At 44.1% G+C, this 23785-nt stretch overlaps 1 protein-coding gene across 1 annotated transcript in view; it reads right to left on the bottom strand.

Annotated features, from left to right (window-relative positions):
- cdr2l (cerebellar degeneration-related protein 2-like) overlaps window positions 1-23294 on the bottom strand; it is a 44274-nt gene extending 20980 nt beyond the window's left edge. Inside the window, exons 1-2 of the mRNA XM_060844368.1 lie at window positions 22841-23294; window positions 8628-8740 (exon numbers count right to left, since the gene is read on the bottom strand). Of these exons, the coding sequence (XP_060700351.1) occupies window positions 8628-8740; window positions 22841-22922 (195 nt within the window). The 5' untranslated portion in view covers window positions 22923-23294. The remainder of the gene's footprint in view (window positions 1-8627; window positions 8741-22840) is intronic.
- Window positions 23295-23785: the final 491 nt, after the last annotated feature.

The raw sequence follows: 23785 nt of genomic DNA, 5'->3' as shown, positions 1-23785 counted from the left end.
ATGATATTGTGAGCCTTCAGAAATCATGAGCTTAGCCTCAGCAGAAATATTGTATCCAGTGCTCAGGACCACATTCAGGAAGGATGTGAATCAGAGAGAGAGCTGCTGAGGTTTACAGAATTGTTCCCTGGTTAGAGTGAAACTACCCTAACCAGTAATAACTATCCAGTTACGTGGATAGGTTGGAGAAGCTGCGATTGTTTTATCTGATAATGTTTTTGGGATCCTTGACAGGGAGGGGGAGCTCCCCCCAAGTCGTGGTCTACATAGGCACCAATGACATAGGTAGGAAGGTGGGGATCTAAGTCAGAAATTCAGGGAGCTAGGGTGGAAGCTCAGAGCTACAAGTCTCTGGTTTGTTGCCTGTGCCACGTGCTGGTGAAGCAAGGAACAGGGAGACAGCAGGGCTGAACACGTGGCTGCAGGGATGGTGTAGGAGGGAGGGTTTTGGATTCTTGGATAATTGGAGCTCTTTCTGGGGAAGGTGCAACCTCTACAAACAGGATGGTCTTCACCTGAACCAGAGGGGAACCAATTTGCCAGGGGGGCAAATTTGCTAATGCTCTTTGTTGGGGGGTTGGGGGTGCGGTTAAACCAATGCAGCAGAGGGATGGGAACCTGAATTGTAGTTCAGTGTAAAGAAGGAAGGTTGAGCAGAGGGAGGTCAGGGACAGGTTTATAAGGTCACAAGAGGACACCAGCAATCAGGGTGTTGGTTTGAAATGTGTGTACTTCAATGCCAGGAGCATCCGAAATAAGGTGAGTGAAGTTGCAGCATGGGTTAGTACCTGGGATTTTGATGCTGTGGAAAGAAACATCCGTAGTATCCTACAGAAAGGTAGTGGACTGGGATTGAACACCGCTTCAAGAGGGACAACAGAGTCATGATGGCCTTAATAGCCTCCATTCAATGACTATAAGTAGCTCAGCAGCACCTTCTCAAAGGCAACAAGGAATGGAAACTAAGTATTGCTTTCGCCAATGAGCCCCATGTCCCAACAATCAAAAACAAGGACAGATATTCCAGCAACTCAATGAAATGCTAGCACACAGAAGAGAGATCAAGAGCGCCATGTCAAATCAGACTCACCATTGGTTGCTATCTTTCCTAAATTCCACCAGTGACTATAGAATAACCTCGGTTATCTGAATGTCAATTATCCGAATTTCAGATTATCCAAACAAGATCTCAAGGTCCTGGAAAAACGTTATCCGAACAAAATACTCCCCACCTGTCTCATTCGGATAATTGAGGTTTTAAGATTGAGATTCCCTACAATATGGAAACAGGCCATTCGGCCCAACAAGTCCACACCAATCCTCCGAAGGGTAACCCACCCAGACTAATTCTCCTACCCTATATTTACCTCAGACTAATACACCTCACATTATGGGCAATTTAGCATGACCAATTCACCTGACCTGCACATCTTTGGACTGTGGGAGGAAATCGGAGCACCCAAAGGAAACCCACACAGACACGGGGAGAATGTGCAAACTCCACACAGACAGTCACCCGAAGCTGTAATCAAACCCAGGTCCCTGGCGCTGAGAGGCTGCAGTGCTAACCATTGAGCCACCATGCTGCCCCTCCCTTTTTTTTAAAGTGGAAGACAAGGTTGTTCTGTATTCAGCTGTAAAGCACTTTGGGACATCCTGAGGTTGTGAATGGTGCTATATAAATGAAGATTCTTTCTTCATTGACAGTCCCTCCTGCATTCACATTTAGACTGAACATATTGTTTCGTCATTCCTTTCCTACAGCTAATCCTCTTCATATTTTCTTTGCACTGCGAGTTTTAGGTTATAATTTAAACCCAAATCCTAAAATCTGTGTTTGTTTGAGACTTTAACCATTCAGAGACCAGGAGATGACCTGGTGGGGTAACTCCGGAAACTAAGGAAAGAGTCAATAGGCACAGCTTTCAGTGATTAGGGTGTGCACTGGGTGTGAGGCTGAAGTTAGGGAGTGGTGTAGGATGCCATTGTCTGGATACAGCATTGGCTGGCCAAAAGAAGACAACAAGTGGTAGTGGATGGAAAGTATTCCACCTGGAGGTCGGTGACCAGTGGTGTCCCGCAGGGAGATGTTCTCGAGTCTCTGCTCTTTCACTGTTTTTATAAATGACTTAGATGAAGAAATGGAAGGGTGGGTTCGTAAGTTTGCCGATGACACAAAGGTTGGCGGTGCTGTAGATAGCGTCAAGGACTATTGCAGGCTACAAGATATTGACAAGATACTGTATAGAGCTGGGCTGAGAAATGGCAGATGGAGTTCAACCTAGGAGGCACTGTGGCTAGCACTGCTGCCTCAGTGCCAGGGACCTGAGTTCAATTCCTGCCTTGGGCGACTGTGTGGAGTTTGCACATTCTCCCAATGTCTGCATGGTTTTCCTCTGGGTGCTCTGGTTTCCTGCCATGGTCCAAAAATGTGCAGGTTAGGTGAATTGGCCATGCTAAATTGCCCATAGTGTTAGGTGAAAGGGTAAATGTAGGGGAATGGGTCTGGGTGGGTAGCTCTTTGTAGGGTCACTGTGGACTTGTTGGGCTGAAGGGCCTGTTTCCACACTAAGTAATCTAAATGTAATCAAAAAAAATGCAAAGTGATTCATTTTGGAAGGTCGAATTTGAATGCTGAATCCAGGGTTAAAGACAGGATTCTTGGCAGTGTGGAGGAGCAGTGGAATTTTGGGGCCCATGTACATTGATCCCTCAAAGTTGCAACCCAAATTGATAGGGTTGTTAAGAAGGCATATGGTGTGTTGGCTTTCATTAACGGGAGGTTGAGTTTAACAATGTGTGGTTTCGCTGCAGCTGTGTAAAACCCTGGTTAGACTACACTTGGAATATTGTGTCCAGTTCTGGTCACCTCATTATAGGAAGGAATATCAATGCTTGAGAGGGTGCAGAAGATGTTTACCAGGATGCTGCCTGGATTGGAGGGCTTGAGTGAGCTCGGACTTTTCACACTGGAGAGAAGGAGGAAGAGAGGTGACTTGATAGAAGTGTACAAGGTAATAAGAGGCATAGATAGAGTAGATAGCTAGAGACTTTTCCCCAGGGATGTCATGAGGGATCATAATTTTAATGTAATTGGAGGAAGACATAGGGGAGATGTCAGAGGTAGATTCTTTATGCAGAGAGAGAGGTGGCTGCGTGCAATGCACACCAGCAATGATAGCAGAGTCAGAGATATTAGAAAATTTAAGCAACTGCTGGACAAGTACATGGATGGCAGTAAATTAAGGGTGTGTAGGTTAGGTTGACCTTCGATTAAGATAAAGGCTCAGCACAACATTGTGGGCCGAAGGGCCTGTACTGTTCAATGTTCTAAAGTAATACCACTCACAAATAGGCAGGGACGGGGGTGTTGTCTCTGCAGCAGTACCTTGGAATGTGACAGGCAATACAGAATGAGAAAGGGAAGGTAATCTTGAGGATTTGTCCAGGAAATGAGAGGCTGGGCTGGTCTTGGTGAGCATATCTGTGCATTGAGTTTGGGGGCAGGGTGGGGTGAGGGGAGGGGTGTGGGTGTTGGGGATAGTGCTAGAAGATCATAGTATGGACCCTGGTCTTGGTCATTGGATTAATGATTGTTGGATATAAGCACAATTGGAAAGGTGATAATAAAGATAGGGAGGGCAGTAAAGATAAGAGAAGGTTGTTTGAATCGATTACCTGACCAGACATGCAGAGAATGTGAGAGCATGTCAGAGTAACAGGGAAAAGTAAACAAACAATAGAAACTGGTCCAAGCACAACAGAAGGTGTGAAAAAAAAACTTAGGCTAACCAGGAAACAGCAATCTACTCGTTACAAAATATATTCATCAATTAACCTAATCTTTTATCCTGCCTTTATGGTACTCAAGTGTTTTTCATATTATTCTCTTTTGGTCATCTTTTGTTGTTTTTTTAAAACACGCCCCATCCCTCTGGCTTCCCACATATCTTTACCATATTGTATGTTTTCCCTTGTCATTCGATGCTATCCTTAGCTTCTCTGGTTAACCATAGCTGGTTTATCTCCTTCCTAGAATACTCCTTCCTCTAAATGATATCTCTTTGCTATGTGCCTTGAACAGTTTTCTCAAATGTCTGGTCATTGTTCCTCGACTATTTTTTCAGTCCACTCCAGTCAATTTTGCCTTCATTCCTTTGTATTTACCCTTAAGTTTACCACTGTTGTTAACCCAGGTTTCTCTTTCTCAAACTGAGTGCTAAACTTGACAGTATTATTCTAAACAAAATGGCAAGTAAACGCTCATAAAATAAAGTTAAAAACCACACAATGCCAGGTTATAGTCCAACAGGTTTAACTGGAAGCACTAACTTTCGGAGCACTCTGAAGCACTACAACCTGGCATTGTGTGACTTTTAACTTTATACACCACAGTCCAACACTGACATCTCCAAATCATCTCATAAAATAACCTCTTTTCATAGAAAAGTAACAAAAGTAGACCATAGTGAAGAGGATGTGGTCATGAACATATGAATCTTAAGAAACCAAGATATCACCCACTGAGAGCCAATCAATCACAGATTGGCCAATAAAATAAAGCAAAGAGCTGCAGATGCTGGAGATCTGAAACAAAAACAGATGTTGCTGGAGAAACTTAGTGTGGCAGCATCTGTGGCGAGAACACAAAGTTACTGTTTCAGGTCCAGTGACTCTTCATCAGAATGGATGGTAATTATGAAATGCTGAAGTGTGCAGATGTGTAGTAAGCGTGAAGCCTAGAGAGACAGAGACAACAGCAGTTCGGCAGACAGATCTATTATGCTCCCCTCCAGCCAACTATAAATGAGCCTTGATTGGACCAGTAAAAATGTCACTAATTATGCTGTGGATTATGGTTTGGAAAGAAAGTCAACAGGCACAGCTTTCAGTGTGCACAGAGTGTGAAAGTGAAGTTGGTGGAGCCCTACTGTTCGGAAAGAAATGGGTGACGGAGTGTTGACCCCAATGCCAAAGGTCAAACTGGGAATCAAAAGCTGTGCCAGCTTATAATGGCACTGTCCTGCTTTGATAGATATTACTTTATAGCCTTAGTTTCCTGAGTTACTCCAGCAGGTCATCATCTAGTCCCTGAATGGTTAAAGTCTCAAATAAACAAATTTTGGAATTTGGGTTTAAAATATAACCTAAAGTTTGTAGTGCAGAGAAATTATGAAGAGGATTAGCCATAGGAAAAGAATGGAGAATTAGTACACGGGAGACAGAAGATGGTTAAAGAAGTGGCTTCAATGTATTCAGTCTGAAAGCAAATGCAGGAGGGACTGTTTCTGCCACTGAAGAACGAATCTGCATTTATGTGGCACCATTCACAACCTCAGGATGTCCCAAAGTGCTTTATAGCCGAATAGTTATTGGTGGAATTTCGGAAAAATAGCAACCGATTTTGAGCACAGCAAAATCAAATAGAACACAATGTAATAACAGCCCTGTAACCTTTTGTGATGTTTGAGGGATAAATAAGGGCTGGACACTGGAGGTCCCTATGCTCTACTTTGAAGAAAGTTTTATAATCTTTTATGTTCACCTAAGAGTAGACAGAGATTACTTTGAGGAAGAGGAGGCAGTGGATATCATCCTGTTACCTGGGTGAAGTACAGTACATTGTATTTACTGGTCAGTATGTCGGGTAGCCATTTTAGAGCACCCGACTTAAAAGAACAGAGTGTGGTAAGGACAAAAAGGGTAACTCGGGAGAGAATAGGGCCCCTCAAAGATCAGCAAGGCAACCTTTGTGTGGAACCATAGCAAATGGGGGAAGATACTAAAATGAATATTTTGCATCAGTATTTACTGTGGAAAAGGATAGGGAAATAGATGGGGACATCTTGCAAAATGTCCAGATTACAAAGGAGGAAGTGCTGGATGTTTTGAAACGCATAAAGGTGGATAAATCCCCAAGACCTGATTAGGTGTACCCGAGAACTCTGTGGGAAGATGGAGAAGTGATTGCTGGGCCTCTTGCAGAGATATTTGTATCATCGATAGTCACAGGTGAGGTGCCAGAAGACTGGAGGTTGGCAAACATGGTGCCACTGTTTAAGAAGGGTGGTAAAGACAAGCCAGGGAACTATAGACCAGTGAGCCTGACCTCAACAGTGGGCAAGTTGTTGGAGGGAATCCTGAGGGACAGGATGTACATGTATTTGGAAAGGCAAGGACTGATTAGAGATAATCAATATGGCTTTGTGCATGGGAAATCATATCTCACAAACTTGATTGAGTTTTTTGAAGAAGTAACAAAGAGGATTGAGGAGGGCAGAGCAGTAGATGTGATCTATATGGACTTCAGTAAGGCATTCCCCCATGGGAGACTGATTAGCAAGGTTAGATCTCATGGAATACAGGGAGAACTAGCCATTTGGATACAGAACTGGCTCAAAGGTAGTAGTGGAGTCCTGTGACCAGTGGAGTGCCACAAGGATCTGTGCTGGGTCCTCTACTTTTTGTCATTTACATAAATGATTTGGATGCGAGCATAAGAGGTACAGTTAGTAAGTTTGCAGATGACACCAAAATTGGAGATGTAGTGGACAGCAAAGAGGGTTACATCAGATTACAACAGGATCTGGACCAGATGGGCCAATGGGCAGAGAAGTGGCAGATGGAGTTTAATTCAGATAAATGTGAGGTGCTGCAGTTGGGAAAGCAAATCTTAGCAGGACTTATACACTTAATGGTAGGTCCTAGGGAGTGTTGCTGAACAAAGAGACCTTGGAGTGCAGGTTCATGGCTCCTTGAAAGTGGAGTCGCAGGTAGATAGGATAGTGAAGGCGGCGTTTGGTATGCTTTCCTTTATTGGTCAGAGTATTGAGTACAGGAGTGGAGAGGTCATGTTGCGGCTGTACAGGACATTGGTTAGGCCACTGTTGGAATATTGCGTGCAATTCTGGTCTCCTTCACATCAGAAAGATGTTGTGAAACTTGAAAGGGTTCAGAAAAGATTTACAAGGATGTTGCCAGGGTTGGAGGATTTGAGCTATAGGGAGAGGCTGAACAGGCTGGGGCTGTTTTCCCTGGAGCGTTGGAGGCTGAGGGGTGATGTTATAGAGGTTTACAAAATTATGAGAGGCATGATAGGATAAATAGACAAAGTATTTTCCCTGGGGTCAGGAGTCCAGAACTAGAGGGCATAAGTTTAGGGTGAGAGGGGAAAGGTGAGAGACCTAAGGGGCAACCTTTTCACGCAGAGGATGGTATGTGTTTGGAATGAGCTGCCAGAGGATGTGGTGGAGGCTGGTACAATTGCAACATTTAAGAGGCATTTGGATGGATATATGAATAGGAAGGGTTTGGAGGGATATGGGCCGGGTGCTGGCAGGTGGGACTAGATTGAGTTGGGATATCTGGTTGGCATGGACAGGTTGGACCGAAGGGTCTATTTCCATGTTGTACATCTCTATGACTCTACGAGAGGGATGAATACATTTTTAGAAACTCAGAATACCAAGGGATCTAGGAAGATGGTATTGAAGTAGATGATCTAGAATGGCAGGGCTGTCAATGAGACACTTTACAGACTCAACAATAAATTCAACAATTTCAGATAGATCATCTACCCTAGGATGTCCCAATCTGTGGGCTGCACTCTAGCCATACAAGGCTATGGGCCAAGTGCTAGAAAATGGGACTAAAATAGTAAAGGGCTTGTTTTTGACTGGTGCAGATTCAATGGGCCAAAAGGGCCTTTTTCTGAGCTGTCAATCTCATTGACGCTTCTATAGGTCACTCAAGAACTTCCACTCTTTCTTATTAAGGTCTACCCAATCCACCCTCCCAACCACAGGTCTTCACCGATCTCCTCTCCCCACCACTCTCTTTTTTCCTCACCCTCCCTTACACGTCACTTTGCCCCACCCCCTCTTTGCCACTCATCACTCAGGATTTGGTAACCTGCAAACAATAAAAACTGGCTCACAATCTTTCCCATTAGCCTTTCCTTTTGGCTTGTACTATTTATTTTGTTTTCATCGCCCCCACTTCCCTCCCCATCCCTTTAAACCCCTCCCCCTCTCAGAGCTGCTGAACTTCTTCAAACCTCTGCTATCTCTGAAACTTTTCCATTTCTGAAGACTGATCATCGAACTGAAACAATAATTCTCTCTCTCTTTCCAGGAACTGCCAGGATTGCCAAGAAACAGGTTTCCTGTGAGAAAGGCCACATCTTTCAGATATTTGGTTAAAATAAAGTCCAAAGCAACAGGAGGAGAATTGTTCTTCTGCAATGAGTTCCAAAGATAACCGAGGAAATAGAATGGGATCATGAGAAATTTGTTGCTTCTGCCACATGAACATGCAAAAAAAATTCATTACATTAGAGGCTCATCAGCAGAGTTATAGCTCATGGAATAAATTGGATAGTAGCAACGTGGACTCGGAACTGGCTGAGGGATAGGAATCAGTGAGTAATGGTTAACAGATGTTTTTCAGGCTGGAGGAAGGAGAGTTCCCCAGGGGTCAGTATTGGAATTCTTGCTTTTCCCGAGATATATTAATAATCAGGATCTTGGCATGCAGGGGACAGTCAGAGGCCAACTCCAAGCCCCTTCCCTTCAGATCGGTCAAGCTGCTCTCGATAATCATGCCACCTCTCCTCAAACAGCTCTCACCTCAATCTCCTGGACCTGTTCCTGGTTGGTTGCATACATCTGCTGCAGTGAATCTTCCAGCTCCTTGTTTCGCTCGAGAAGGGTTTTCCCCAATTCTGCCGCGAGATGCAGGTCTGCAAGAAACACAACGTGGATAATGCAGCACAAAGCGGAAAAAAAAAACTTGCATTTATATTGTGTTTCTCATATCCCCCGAGGCACCCTAAAGTGTTTTACAGTCCATGACATTCTGTTGAAGTGCAGTCATACAAACTTAGAAAATAGGAGTGGGAGTAGGCCATTCAGTCATTCAAGCTGGCTGTACTATTCAACATGATTATGGCTAATGAGATCAATCACTGTTGTACAACAAGAAACACAGGAGCCAATTAGCAAGGTCTCAAAACAGATATCAGGTCATTATTAACAAGGTTGGTTGAGCGATAAATGTTAGCCAAGTCTCTACAGGGAACTCCCACTCACGCTCTTCTGTGTATAGTACTATGGGATCTTTCTCTCCATATCAGAGTTTTCTTTATTAACTGAAGGTGCCATTTCTGGCAAGCAGCATTTCAGTGGTGCTGCAGTGCCAATCTGGCACCATCATGTGACACAGAAGTGACAGGGATACCTTTAAGGAAAGGATTCACTCCTTGTGCAACTTGGATGTTCGCCCATTACACAAGTTTCAATGTTTGGAAGGAATTGACACAGAAAACTTAGGATGCTGGAAGCAGAAATATGCCATTCATGCCTGTTACACCACTCAGAGATAGCAGCTCATCTGACTGGGATCACACCTCCACAGGGTTAAATGGATGACTATTCTGTAACGTGGTTTGCACATCCTCACCCCTCAGATATCTCAGCTGTCATAATTAAATATTTTGTCGGTCAGGAATCTCAGACAAGTTGAATGAATTGACAGTGCTTACTAAAACTGAAATTTATTTCATATATAATGGGCTGAAGTAATTAGTTGATAAATATAAATTCACTCTGGACAAAAAGATAGGTAGACGGGTGTTCGAACAGAATTTGCCAAGGCTTGACCAGCCCTCCCCAATAAACTTGAGAATGGTAAACTATGAATTATCCAAAGTCTTTTGTAACTAATGTTGGAAAACCTCACTGCTTTCTATCTGCTTCCCCCTCTAACATAAAGTAAGACAACCAGGTGCTTACTAAGACAGATATCTCGAAGCTTTTTAACAACACAACTTACATTGCCGTAAGATCTCTGGTTTACACACAGGTTGGGTTCTGTACCTATTGATGACACTGAGCAAAGATGGAGCTGACTATTATTACCACGACCGAAGGTGCAATGGGTACCTTTATACTGGAATGGGAGATGTTGTGGTTGCCTCTAACTGTCTTAAAGGTACACTGCCTGCCTGGGATCTGTGTCAGTAGTACAACACAGTAGTAATTCTCATTGCTATCCACTCTGAAAAACAATAAAAGCCTTAGTGTTGCAAGGGAAAAGTTTCTATTCTGTCTGTCTTTTTTAACATAAGAAGGGGTGATCCAAGAGAGAGAACAAGAGACAGTGAGACAGAGATCTGAAATCAAGGGGCTTTAACTAGGCTGGTGACTGGTTGGTAAATGTTAAGTTTTTTTGAATTGGGCAGATCTTAATTAATACCAGAGAGGTGCAAATACTGGATTAAGATATATCTTAGATAGTTAATGTATTTAATAGAACTACAAATGATGTATATATCTCTAAACATGAAACATCAATTAGTTAGCTAAAAACACAATCAAGATGGCAGGCAAGCATGTGTTGCAGCTGTCACAGGTGGGAGCTGCTGGACACCTCCGTGATCCACAGCAACATATCCACAGTCTGAGGAATGTCGGAATCCAGCCTTGGACATTGTGATACATCAGGGAGGGGGATAGTTGCCAGGACACTGTGTCAGCCGTGATCAAGTACTTCCAATTAGCATTGCTGCCTCACAGCGCCAGGGAGCCGGGTTCAAGTCCCACCTCAGGAGACTGTGCAAATTCCACACAGACATTTCCCACCCCCACCCCCCATGGGTTTCCTCCGGTTTCTTCCCAGAATCCAAAGTTGTGCACGTTAGGTGAATTGGCCATGCTAAATTGCCCATAGTGTTAGGTGCGTTAGTCAGGGGTAATATAGGTTAGGGGAATGAGTCTGGGTGGGTTACTCTTCGGAGGGTTGGTGTGGACTTGTTGGGCCAAAGGGTCTGTTTCCATACCTGTAGAGAATCTAATCAATTCAGGAATATGTGGCGATATGTGAAGCATGTATGAGGATCCAGTAGGTAAAGGAGCCTCAGCCCTACTAATTATCCAACAGAGCACAAGGGCAGGGACTGCAGGGAGGATGAGCAAACTGACCTCAGCACCTTGGTACAAATGCCCACTCAGTAAAGAGGAATGTAACAGTATTGGACAGTATATGGGCTGAGGGCATCTCCCTCAGGGTTGGAGAGGAACTTGGAGTGGGAGGCAAAGTATCTGGTTGCCATGGTCCATGTGAGAACCCGTGGCACAGAGAGGATCAGGAAAGAAGGTTCTGTATAAGGAGTATGACAGCTCGAGTTATAGTTCCTTTTTAATTATCTCCAGATTACTATCTGTCCCATGAGCAAATTGGTAAAAAGTGCAAATAAAAGCAGATGTGAAAATGTGCGACTCAGTTAGATGAGCTCTGATTTCAAAGTCTCATTCTGCAGCATATATCTTGCCTTACCGCTCAAAGTAAAATCCAACAGACTGCTAGGCAATGTGCCATTGATTAATGGTAACATCATTTCCAAATATAAAGATATCCTCACACACAGGCAATGCTGGGGACACATATGAAAAGCAATAGCAAATGAAATGGAATGGCTTAATTGAAAACAAAGTTTTGGAGGTCATCAAATGTAATAAACAGCTACAGAAATATATGGAACACTGCCTCAAGTTGTATCCACGGACAACATGGTATCCCAGGAAGCCCTCAGCACCATAGAAAGATTGGCTGCCAGAGCAGAAGCTGGATACCAAGCTTATCAGGCACAGGAAACAGACACTCCAGTCTCTGATGGAGGGAGAGGGCACTGCCACAGGATGTGTGTGACGCAAAGAATGTGTACAGTAACAGGACCCTGCACAGGAACAAAAGTAATTGCACTAAATACTGGAATATCTCCCCAACGGGCATAGTGAGACAAGTGTTTAGCCTCGTTAATCTGCAGATTTTGTCTGAACTTCGCTGTTCCGAATCAGTGTGGATTCAGAACTGAAAGATCTCAGTCCAGCAGCTGCAAGAGAAACACTCTGAACAAAACAGGCCACTATACACTGCCTTGATTGTTCTCTAAGGCATGCAGCCATGTCAGCATGCTCAGGGTGTTTAAGCTGCTGGAAAAAATGAGTTGCTCAACATGAATCCCTCTCTCCAAGACAATAGGACAGATAAATGGCAGCATCGACAGTCACATCAGAATTATTCGAGTGACGTCAAACAAGGTTACATTCTGGCATTGACATTCTTTAGTGTATTCTCTATGCTGCTGTTCTAGGTTTTCAGATCTTCAACAGGATGTCCACTATGATCCGGAATGGACGAAGTTGCTCAGCCTTGCTTGTCTGAGACTCATGAAGGGCTTTTGCCCAAAATGTCTATTTTCCTGCTCCTCGGATGCTGCCTGAACTGCTGTGCTTTTCCAGCACCACTCTAATCCAGCATCTGCAGTCATTGTTTTTACCTGTCTGAGACTCAATACAGGGTGCATCAAGTCTTCATCAGCGAGCTTTTCGAAATTGATGGTTCCATAATATTATTCCATGAAAAAAAGACTTCCGCAGCAAAAAGGTACACATCCTCATGCCCATGAAGAGTGTGGTTTGATTCCCAGCATCAGGAAGAAGGGAGTCATTGACTGAGACAGCATCAATGCTGATAGACGGCAGCATTAACCTAGGCCATACAAACACCAGCAATCTGTCACTCAACGCTGAAATGATAACGTATCACAGAAACTGCTGCTATTATCTCCAAACTGGATAAGAGAGAGTGTGTGGGATCACTGTGACCCGAGTGAGAACATCAAACTGTGAATCTACTAAGCGTGTGTCCACAATGCACTCTTCTCCAGTGGATAAAGCTGAACAACCTATGCCAGGCAGGAGAAAGTTTCCCCCTTCACTGTCTCAGACCTTTGACATCTCTTGGTAGGACAAGATCATTGATTCAGTGGTTCTAGAATGTGAGTAATACCAGCATCAACCACTCCTGGCTGAGCCAACAATGTCTGCTCTGGCTCAGCCATCTTCATCAGATGGATGACAGCCATAAATCCATAGTCCTTTTGTCTGCTGAGCTGTCCACTGGGGCACAGCCTCCCAGGCACCAACAGCTCCAACTGCAACGGGCAAACTCTGACTCTGTTTGCAGGGGCATGGAAAAGGGAGGGCAGAAAGAAGGAGTTCAGCTGCAGAGACAAGGACAGAGGAAACAGAGCAGCGAGACCTACTCCTTCTCAATCTGCTCACTCAATACCAAGTGTAGCAGAGAGGGCCATGTCAGCATGGGGCCCCGAGTCACACCAGACAATACTGAACAGAGACGACCATTGTGGGATACAGACCATGTCTGAAATGAAGGCTGCCAAAAGGAGAGTTCTTCTCAGAGAATCATTCATCTTTGGAATTCTCTTCCCCAGATGAGGTTGGGTCATTGAATACAGTGAAGACCAAATTAGATAGACTTTTGATATCTAAGAGAGTTAAGGGTCCTGGGCAGTTGAGATGGAGGCTGAGGCATGTGAGTGGAAATAATGCTACAATGAAATCAGTGTAGGTTCGAGGACCCTACTGCCCCTCCTCCTCCCACTTTTTTATGATCTTATGAGCATAATCCACAACACACCCATGATAAAGCAGAAACAAGATTATCAATCTGGATCCAAACTAGGCTGTGAGATAGAAAGCAGACATTTTCCTTCGTGGATAGATTTTATTGACTGCTCCATCTTACTGTTCTCCTTCTACCCACCCCCCACATTAGAGGGGTTCCCTCCATGTACAGACGTTTTAATCAACCTATCCAGACATGTTATGACAGATGTCTGCAGTAGGTGGGACTTTAACCCACATCTTCTAGCCCACAGGCCAGGACATGAACAGCACCACAAAAGCCCCTCTTACATGTATATGCTCAGCTAATTAATAATCATTGTCTGTTTCTTCTTAATCTTAAAATGAAGAAACTAACAAACATATCAGGAGGACAGTGGGGAGCAATGATAATAACTGATCTGGATTGTCTCTATTGGTCGTTTAGTTGTAAAAAAAAGGGATGAAAGATAATTTCACTTGCTACAAACTCCAAGCTGCAACGTCTGAGTGGCACTGGACAGTTAGCTGGGACATAATATTTAACAAAGCAGATCTTCACTTGTTTGGAGCATATTCCATCAGATTTCGGGGTTGTGCACACATGTTTGGAGCAGCACAGTGGCTCAGTGGTTAGCACTGCTGCCTCACAGCACCAGAGACCCGAGTTCAATCCCAACCTCGGGCGACTGTCTGTGTGGAGTTTGCATATTTTCCCAGTGTCTGCATGGGTTTCCTCCGGGTGCTCCGGTTTCCTCCCACAGTCCAAAGATGTGCTGGTTCGGTGAATTGGCTGTGCTAAGTTGCCCATAGTGCTCAAGGGTATTTAGGTTAGATGCACTAGTGAGGGGAAATACAGAGTGATAGGGGAATGGGTCTGGGTGGGTTATTCTTCTGATGGTCAGTGTGGACTTGTTGGGCCGAAAGGCCTGTTTCACACTATATAGGGGTTCTAAGAAAAACTTCCAAGCAACAACTCCACTCTTAACATTCCATAGTGAACAGATAACAGCCACATGTCCAATCCTCAAACATTGTTGCACAAATCTTGTGGTTATGTTACGACATCAGTAATCCACAGAACAGAAGGTAAATTCCATCTTGGCAGTTTGAGAAGCTGATTGAACTTTTAAAATCCTAAATGAAAAGGCTGGAGTCTCAGCCATAGTAAGCATTTAGCTATTAGATTTCCCTAAAGTACACATTTAGTTCATGAATATTCTTAAGGAAAAAGTGAAGCAGCTATCATTCCTCCATTTGATCTATGAATTACCCCGCCCCTAATTTTTATGTTTACTCCCATTTGATTTATAATGTTTCCCCAATCAGACCTATATACCCTATACAGCGAACAGAACCACACCTATACACCCCTTACCTGATCTATACATGGCACCTCCCAGTCTGACTCTACCATCCCCCTCCAGCCCCAACCCTGTACCATTCCCTCTCCATCACTTCCCCCAGAGCGAGCAGAAACCTTTCCCCCACAGTGCGAGCTATGCAGCCTTAGTTCCACAAGATGGTCGTGTTTTACTAATTGGAACAAACTGCTTTGCTTCAAGATAGAGGCTCACCATCATCATCCTATGGAAAGAAACGAGGACCAACAGATACCCACCTGGTCAGTGGTGCTGACATTCTAATAATTACCTTTTAAAAATCGTTACCAAATATGCCAATGTTGCATTTATATTGAAGAAACCAGAACTACCACAGCCCAATGATCTTCCTTGTCACTCGCAATCAACAGGATCAATTATCAACAATAATCTTGAGTGAGAATCAATTCAGTGAACAGATATCATCGCAGATTGTAGAACTGGAGATGGAGGCTGACAGACATCCTCGAAATTGTTAGAGAGGTGATAACCTAACTAGACTGTGAGGGGCTTGGAAACACTATGATAATAAATGGTTCTAAATTCTACGTTTGTAAAACATTTCAGATAAAATTTTGAGCTATGTTTGACAGCAAACCTTTGGGATATTCAATATGAGCCTGGGGGATGTACAAGAATCTGAAAAGTAGGAATCGAGAATCTATTAAAGAGGACACATCTGAGGTATGGATGGATGGGTGGAGGTACTGAGCAGGCTCAGTGATGGAATTTAAACGGTTTCCAATTTATTTGAAAAAGTTAGATTCAAAAGGCCAAGGTACTGGCTTAATTAGAGATGGTACCAATGTGGGACAAGCAGTGGAAATAGATCAGAAATTGCAAAGTTGAGCAAAGTCAGGAAGTGAGAAGGACAAAGATGGATGGAATTTAAGCCGCACTACTGGAAAACACAGGTCATAGGAAGGGAAACTATGATGAACAAACAAACAAACTCCTCAAATGGGGTTGAATGACTGAGGTTGAAGTTGAAAGAGACATATTCAAAACTGCCAGGCAATGCAGCACAACAGTCAATGTTTCATCACATGCACTACACAGAGAGAACAAGTCACAGGAAACTGGGCTTGAACAGGACAGGGTTCTGATTAGAGTCATACAGATGTACAGTACAGAATCAGACCCTTCGGTCTAACTTGTCCATACCGACCAGATATCCCAACCCAATCTAGTCCCATCTGCCAGCACCCAGCCCGTATCCCTCCAAACCCCATTCATATACCCATCCAGATGCCTTTTAAATGCTGCAATTGTACTAGTCTCCACTTCTTCCTCTGGCAGCTCATTCCAAACATACACCACCCTCTGCATGAAAAAGCTGCCCCTTAGGTCTCTTTTATAGTCTTTCCCCTCTCACCCTAAACTTATGCCCTCTAGTTCTGGGTTCCTCTACCTCAGGGAAAAGACCTTGTCTATTTATCCTATCCATGCCCCTCATGATTTTATAAACCTCTAGAAGGTCACCCCTCAGCCTCAGACACTCCAGGGAAAACAGCCCCAGCCTATTCAACTTCTCCCTACAGCTCAAATCCTCCAATACTGGCAATATCCTTTCAAGTTTCACAACATCCTTCCTATAGGAGGGAGACCACAATTGCATGCAATGTTCCAACAGTGGCCTAACCAATGTCCTGTACAGCCGCAAAATGACCTCCCAACTCCTGTACTCAATAGACCATGTCTCGGTGCCCCGGTTGGTTCCAGTCAGAGTGGGCCTTGGGGCCCCAGATGGTGCGGGCCTTGGGCCGCAATCAGATAGTTGTATCGGCAAAGTGAATCCAAGGTATTCATTAAAATAGTTAGAATGTAGATGAAGGGATGATGTCATGGAATTTATCTTCACACAGACGGAAATGAATTTTTGAAGAGAAGAGTGAGAACAAACACTTTGGAATCAGAGAAGAAATAACTTGATGTTGCAATTGTGGTGTTCCGTGGGTGGTTAAGATTCCAAATGGGTTGAATAGCCTCCCTCAGTGTAATTACTGTGTGATTACAGAATGGAATGAAATCTCAGCTATCAAGGCAGCCCCTAGATTTAACTCAGGTTCCTGCTGAGTTAACTTGCATCAGTCAGGTATTATGATTCTAACTGAAAAATGTGTTGCTGGAAAAGCGCAGCAGGTCAGGCAGCATCCAAGGCACAGGCGAATTGACGTTTCGGGCATAACCCCTTCTTCAGGAATGCCCGAAGAAGGGCTTATGCCCGAAATGTCGATTCTCCTGCTCCTTGGATGCTGCTTGACCTGCTGCGCTTTTCCAGCAACACATTTTTCAGCTCTGATCTCCAGCATCTACAGTCCTCACTTTCTCCATTGTGATTCTGACCTAGACTTCAGGAGAGAGGGAATAATAAACAGATAGACTCAACCAAGGTGCGTGCTCATAATTCAGTGGTCTGCAGGTCAATGGAGGCAGCTGGGATGTCTTCCTTGCTGGACAAGCATGTTGACATATTCACTGTTGATATGAAGATGGGAAGTTTAGTTCAGGGGGCAGAGACAGCTGTAACAATGGGAATTCATGATGTGGGCATTAGTGGTAAAAACCATCACTTGTTGCCCTGAAAAGAAAATACAAGCCTTCTATTCAAAATAGAGGTGGCCTTACAGGTTAAGACATCGAAGTAGCAACTGGACTGAAGCCATATATAGGCTGTAATTGACTATGGGCAGCTGCTTCTAACCTATCAGTGCACCAGTTGGGGTTTTAGAACAAGTGTAAATCTTCATGATCACATTACTGACGGCAGATTTGTAAATTAAATTAAATTTGACAAACTGATAACATTCTGGCAATAGGACTGAAGATTTATGCCCCAGAACTTACCACTCCCCTGGCCAAGTTCTTTCAGTACAGTTACAACATTGGCATCGACCCTACAATGTGGAAAATTGCCGAGGTATATCCTGAATGCAAAAAGCAGGATAAATCCAACCTGGCCCATCAGTCTGCTCTTGATCATTCGTAAAGTGATCGAAAGTGTCAATAACAAAGCCTATCAAGCAGCACCTGCTCAGTAATAACCTGCCCAGTGGTGCCCAGTTTGGATTCTGCCACTCAGCTCCTGACCTCACTCCAGCCCTGGTTCAAGCATGGACAAAAAAAGATGAATTCCAGAGGTGGGGTAGAGTGACAGCCCTTGACAAAAAAGGTCACATTTGACCAAGTACGGCATCAAAACTGAGCCCTTTCAAAACTAGAATAAATAAGTATCGGAGACAAAATCTCCACTGGTTGGAGTTATATTATTGGAGGTCAGTCATCTCAGGTCCAGGACATCTCTGCAGGAGTTCCTCAGGATGGTGTCCCAGGACCAACCATCTTCAGTTGCTTAAATTTTCCATCCATCATAAGATCAAAAGTGGGCATATTCCTGATGATCGCACATTCCTCGGCACCATTCCTCAGATACTAAAGCAGGCCATGTCCAAACAAGATTTGGACAACATCCAAGCTTGGGCTGACAAGTAGCAAGTTAAATTCGTGCCACACAATTGCCAGGCAATGACTATCTCCAATAAGAGACAATCTAATTACCACCCCTTGAAATGTAATGGTGTCACCATCACTGAATCCCCCACTATGAAAATTCTGGCGGTTATCATTGATCAGAAACTCAACTGGATATGCCACATAAATACTGTGGCTACAAGAGCAGGTCAGAGGCTACGAAAACAGTGGCAAGTAATTCACCTCCTGATTCCCCAAAGCCTGTCCACCATCTCCAAGGCACAACTCAGGAGTGTGATGGAACACTCCCCACTTGCCTGGTTGAATGCAGCTTCAACAACACAAGGAGCTTGACACCATCAAGGATAAAGCAGCCCCTGCTTGACTGGCACCACACCCACAAGCATCCACTCCCTCCAACACCCACATTCAGGAGCAGCAGTGTGTCGTATCTACAAGATGCACTGCAGAAATTCACCAAAGGTCCATAGACAGCACCTTCCAAACCCACAACCACTTCCATCTAGAAGAACAAGGGCAGGAGATACATGGGAACACCACAAGTTCCCCTCCAAGCCAATCTACAGCAGATCTTATTCTTACATATCTTATAACTGTTCTCCTCTTCTAAACCTCAATTCTCCATCTATCAGAACTACTAACAACGTTCTCTAAAACCTACCTTCAGATTTAAAGAATCCATAACTGATAAGGCTAGACTACTTACGACATCGAAATCGCAAGCCCAGGAGAATTAAGGACCAACCGGCTTCCCACAAACCAACCACTTCATGGAAACCCAGACCCAAGGCCCAACCAGAGTGGGAACAAACTGACTGCAAGGCCACCTACCTATCTACCAACTCTTCTCTCCCCCCCCTCCCCACCCTCTTCAATGAGTCTGCCACTACCAAATACAGGCTACATTAGTAAGTGTGTAGAAGACTGTGTGCCAAAGAAGTTAATCCAAATGTTTCCCGACTGGAAACCATGGATGAACTGGGACATCTACTCCCTACTGAAGATCAAGTCTGAAGGGTACAAGTCAGGCAACCCTGACCTACACTGGAAATCCAGGTCCAACCTTCACAAGGCCATCAGAGACACTAAGAGGCAATTTCAAACTAAGTTTGGGATCCAGACCAACTGCACAGACACCCGTCGTTTGGGACAAGGCTAACATGACATAATGGGCTACAAAGCAAAGTCAAACAGAATCGCAGGCAACAGTACACTCCTACTCAACGCGCACAATGCATTCTATGTTCGTTTTGAACACAAGGTCAGTGAAACCATATCATCTATCCCACAAGCAATATCATCTATCAGATTCACCGATTCCCTCGGTCACTGCTGCAGTCGGCCTTCTTGAGACTGAACCCATGGAAAGCAACTGACCTAGATGGAGTCACCAGCCGTGTGTAGACCAGTTGGCAGGAGTACTTGCAGACACTTACAACTTCTCCTTATCCGAGCTGAAGTCCCCACCTGCTTCAAGAAGACCACCATCAACAGGATGCCAAAGAAAAACTATGTAGTGTGCCTTAATGAATAGTGAAGTGCTGCAAAAGGTTAGGCAAGCCTCACATCAACTCTAACCTACTAGAAGTGCCTCGATCCCTTGCAATTCATCTACCGGCACAATACGTCCACAGCAGATGCCATATCTCTGTCCCTACACTCATGCCTGGAACATTTGATAACAAGGATACCTATGTCAGGCTTATACTTATTGACTAAAAGTTCCACCTTCAGTATGATAATTCCAACCAAACCAATCTCTAAACTCCAAGATTTCAGCCTCGGCTCTCCCCTCTGTAACTGGATCCTCGGCTTCCTAACCCATAGAGTGCAAATCAGAAAAAAATGCAGGCAACAACACTTCCCCCACATCAGTGCCCTACAAGGCTGGGTATTCAGCCCCCTTACTGCACCTTCTTATACACTCAGGGCTGTAGCCAAATTCCACCCTAACTCCATTTACAACTTTGCTGATGATACCACTATTGTAGGTCAAATCTCAAACAACGGTGAGACAGAATACAGAAAAATGATTGAGTGCATGGCAGCATGGTGTGAAGAGAACAATCTCTCCTTCAATGTCAGCAACGTGAAGGAGCTGGTCATTGACTTCAGGAAGTGGGGTGGAGGGCACTCCCTTGTCTACATTAATGGTGCTGAGGTGGAGAGGGTTGCAAATGTCAACTTTCTGAGAATGACGATCGCCAACAATCTGTCCTGGTCCATCCATGTCAATGTAATTATCAAGAAAGCACAACAATGTCTCTACTTTCTCAGGATGCTAAGGAAATTCAGTATGTCCACAAGGACTCTTAACAATTTCTATAGATGCACTTATGTGAATGCATCACAGCTCGGTATGGCAATTGCTCCTCATTAGATCGCAGGAAACTACAGATTTGTGAACACAGCCCAGTCCATGTGCAAGCCATCTTTCCATCCATTGACTCCTCTATACTTCCTGCTGGCTTAGAAAGCAACAATGTGATAATAAATGAATAAGTCCATCCTGAACTGGAAATATATCACCATTCTTTCACTGTTGCTGGGTCAAAATCCTGGAGTTCCCACCCTAAGGGCATTGTGGGTCAAGCCACAGCACATGGACTGAGTCGTTCAAGAAGGCAGCTCACCACCATCTTCTCAAGAACAGCTAGGGATGGGCAATAAATTCAGACCAGTCAGCAACACCTACGTCCCATTAGTAAATAAAAAAGAAAACAAATGAGGACAATGCACATGCAGAATTAATATAGAGGTTGGGAGGATGCCTCATTTGTGTCCACTAACTGGGAAATCAGTATGGGATACATATGCTCTTAATTGGTTCCCCCAAACTGCTTTCTCCACCAGTACTGTACCCCAGTGTTATGCAGAGACAGACCTGCCCCCACCAGTACTGTACCCCAGTGTTATGCAGGGACAGACCTGCCCCCACCATTACCTTATTCCTTTTTTTAAAAAGCATTCAGGCCAGATACATTCCACGTTTGGAGGAGCTAAATATTGAATCACAATTTGAAAGGACACAACATTCCAAACTGTGTATCTCTATGACTCCATGAACATTTAACCATCATCTTACCTTCCCACATATATCCCATGACTCCTGAAAAAGCTCATTGTATGTTAAAAAGCTACTGAATTGTAAATAAAGCTGCTGTGCTCTGTATAAATCCACCCTGACATGAATAAATAAATTTGAAGGTCAAGTATGCTTGATCTACTTAAACAGCTTGCTGTCATATGATTAAGACTAACACTGGGTGAGTGCTACAGGGCATCCAGTTCACACTTGTTCCATGTACAGAACAAATAATGTCCCCTTAAACATGAGAATTTTATTTTAAACCTGCAACAGTGAAATTTCCAGCACTCAGAAAGAAAGAGTTCCCATCTCATCCTAACATACCAGTGTATATAGTCTGGATTGTCACAGAAATGCTGCCAAGCACAACACAGCATCCCCAGATGACAGCACACTCAGTGAGCAATTCTCCTTCACAGCAAAGCAAAAATAATCCTCTGAGAATTTAAACTTAATTTATCAGAATATTCATCAATTAGATACACCCAATTCAAATAAAACATTATCTCAAACCTTTAACCTATTGTATTCCAAACTAGCAGCTCATTACCTGCAGGAGGTCAGGTCTCAGCTCCTAGTGTGGTTAGTTAACACAGCATTGTCCTGGGCTGAGTGGCCTACCCAGTTCCTGCTGTCATCTCTTGCAAACTATCCTTGATTTTGTCCCCAGCACATTCCAGGGAAGAAGCAGCCTAGTATACAGGTTACATGCTCAGGAGAACTGTGCAAGTGTTGGAGGGGATTGTGCACTCATGGTATTAAAAAGGTGGCAGAAACTCATTCTCTTGCCCTTTGATTAACTATTTGGTCTGTTACTTTTGTCTGTTCTCCTTTGCACCTCTCTTCAGCTGTCTCTTTAATATTTACAATTAATCTCCTCTCCAGCATGTCGCATTTTCTTGAGTCATTCCCATGTCCTGTTTATACACCTCATCAGTTTTCTCTGCTCATCGGCTCTCCCTGTATACTCCAGTCTCTCTCTATCAGAGACACATATTTCTCATTCCTCCCTTTCCAGCAGTCCACCATCTTACACTCACTGTCTGAGGGTTTAATTCCTTTACACTATATCACACTACAGTGATTCTGTTCAGCTCCACAAACACCTAAACATATATGGCAGCTTCTAACATCTTAAGCAGATGATATTTTTATTTTTGCAAATAAAAGTAAAAATGATAGCACTTTGAAATTCTCTCTCTCCACCTCCACCTTTCTCTCTTTGTCCCTTCTCTTATTCCCCTTTCAACCATCTTTAGTGGTCTCCTATCTCACCCCTGTCTCGACACTAGATTTTCACGTTGCTGTTCTGGTGCCCTGCATTTCCATGATGTGCTGCAGTCCCGACCTTTCCCATTTCTCCCCTCCACCCTCCCTAATCCCCTCTCTCCCATTCCCCTTGCTCTGCTCACCTTGTTCCAAATCCTGCTGATCATACCAGGGTTCGTCCTCCTCAGTCTCGAAGTCGTCCATGCTGTGGTTATTGCTGATCATGGGGAAGCGGTTTGCAGGAGTGCCTGGTCCTGCCTTGGTGATGCTGAGCCCAGCTCCCGGGTTGGTCTCTCTCTCTCCCTCTGCAGGGACTGAGATGCTTTCGGTTTGATACAGATAGCCCAGCTGTCTGCAGCTCCCCCAGTCTCTCCGACGTGGCAGCAACAACAGGCAGCTGTAAGCCTGGATCTCACTGACTCATTGCCATCCTCCACAGCCCCCCACACGAAAAGAAAATCTTTTTCCAACTCGAAAGCAAGAAGTTCCCAGGGCCTCCAGCCCTGGCCTCCCAGCTCCCCACTGCCATCTAGCAAAGTCAGCTCCAACTTGCAACTCCTGCAATCCTTAACCCTTCCACCGATAGAGGAAGAACATTTCCAACATTGCAAAGCCTATCTGGTGACGAGGAATAACCTCCCCCTCCCTTCCACTCCAAATCACCATGCAACAACAATGTATATTTATATAGCGCCTTTAATGTGACAGAGTGCCTCCTATGGAGCATTGTAAAGATAAACACGGAGCTAAGGTGGGGTCAGATGCTGATTCATTTTGAGCAGTTTCTTAAATGTGGAAGGCAAGATTGAGAGATTTTGAAAGTTTAGGTCATGGGTGACTGAAGACGCCCCGCCATTGGTGAACAGATTAAAATAGTTAGAAATCACACAACACCAGGTTATAGTCCAACAGGTTTATTTAGAAGCACAAGCTTTCACAGCACTACTCCTTCATGATGCGGTTGTGGAACTGAAATCACAGGACACAGAATTTATAGCTAAATATTAGTGTCATGCAACTAAAATGATATTAGTTAACAAACCTAGATTGTTGTTAAGTCTTTCATGTTTTAGAATGGATTGCAGGTT

The sequence above is a fragment of the Hemiscyllium ocellatum genome, chromosome 25 (genome assembly GCF_020745735.1).
Source record: "Hemiscyllium ocellatum isolate sHemOce1 chromosome 25, sHemOce1.pat.X.cur, whole genome shotgun sequence".
Taxonomy (NCBI): Eukaryota; Metazoa; Chordata; class Chondrichthyes; order Orectolobiformes; family Hemiscylliidae; genus Hemiscyllium; species Hemiscyllium ocellatum.
Note: the sequence above shows the minus strand (reverse complement) of the source record. Positions and strands in the feature narration are given on the sequence as shown.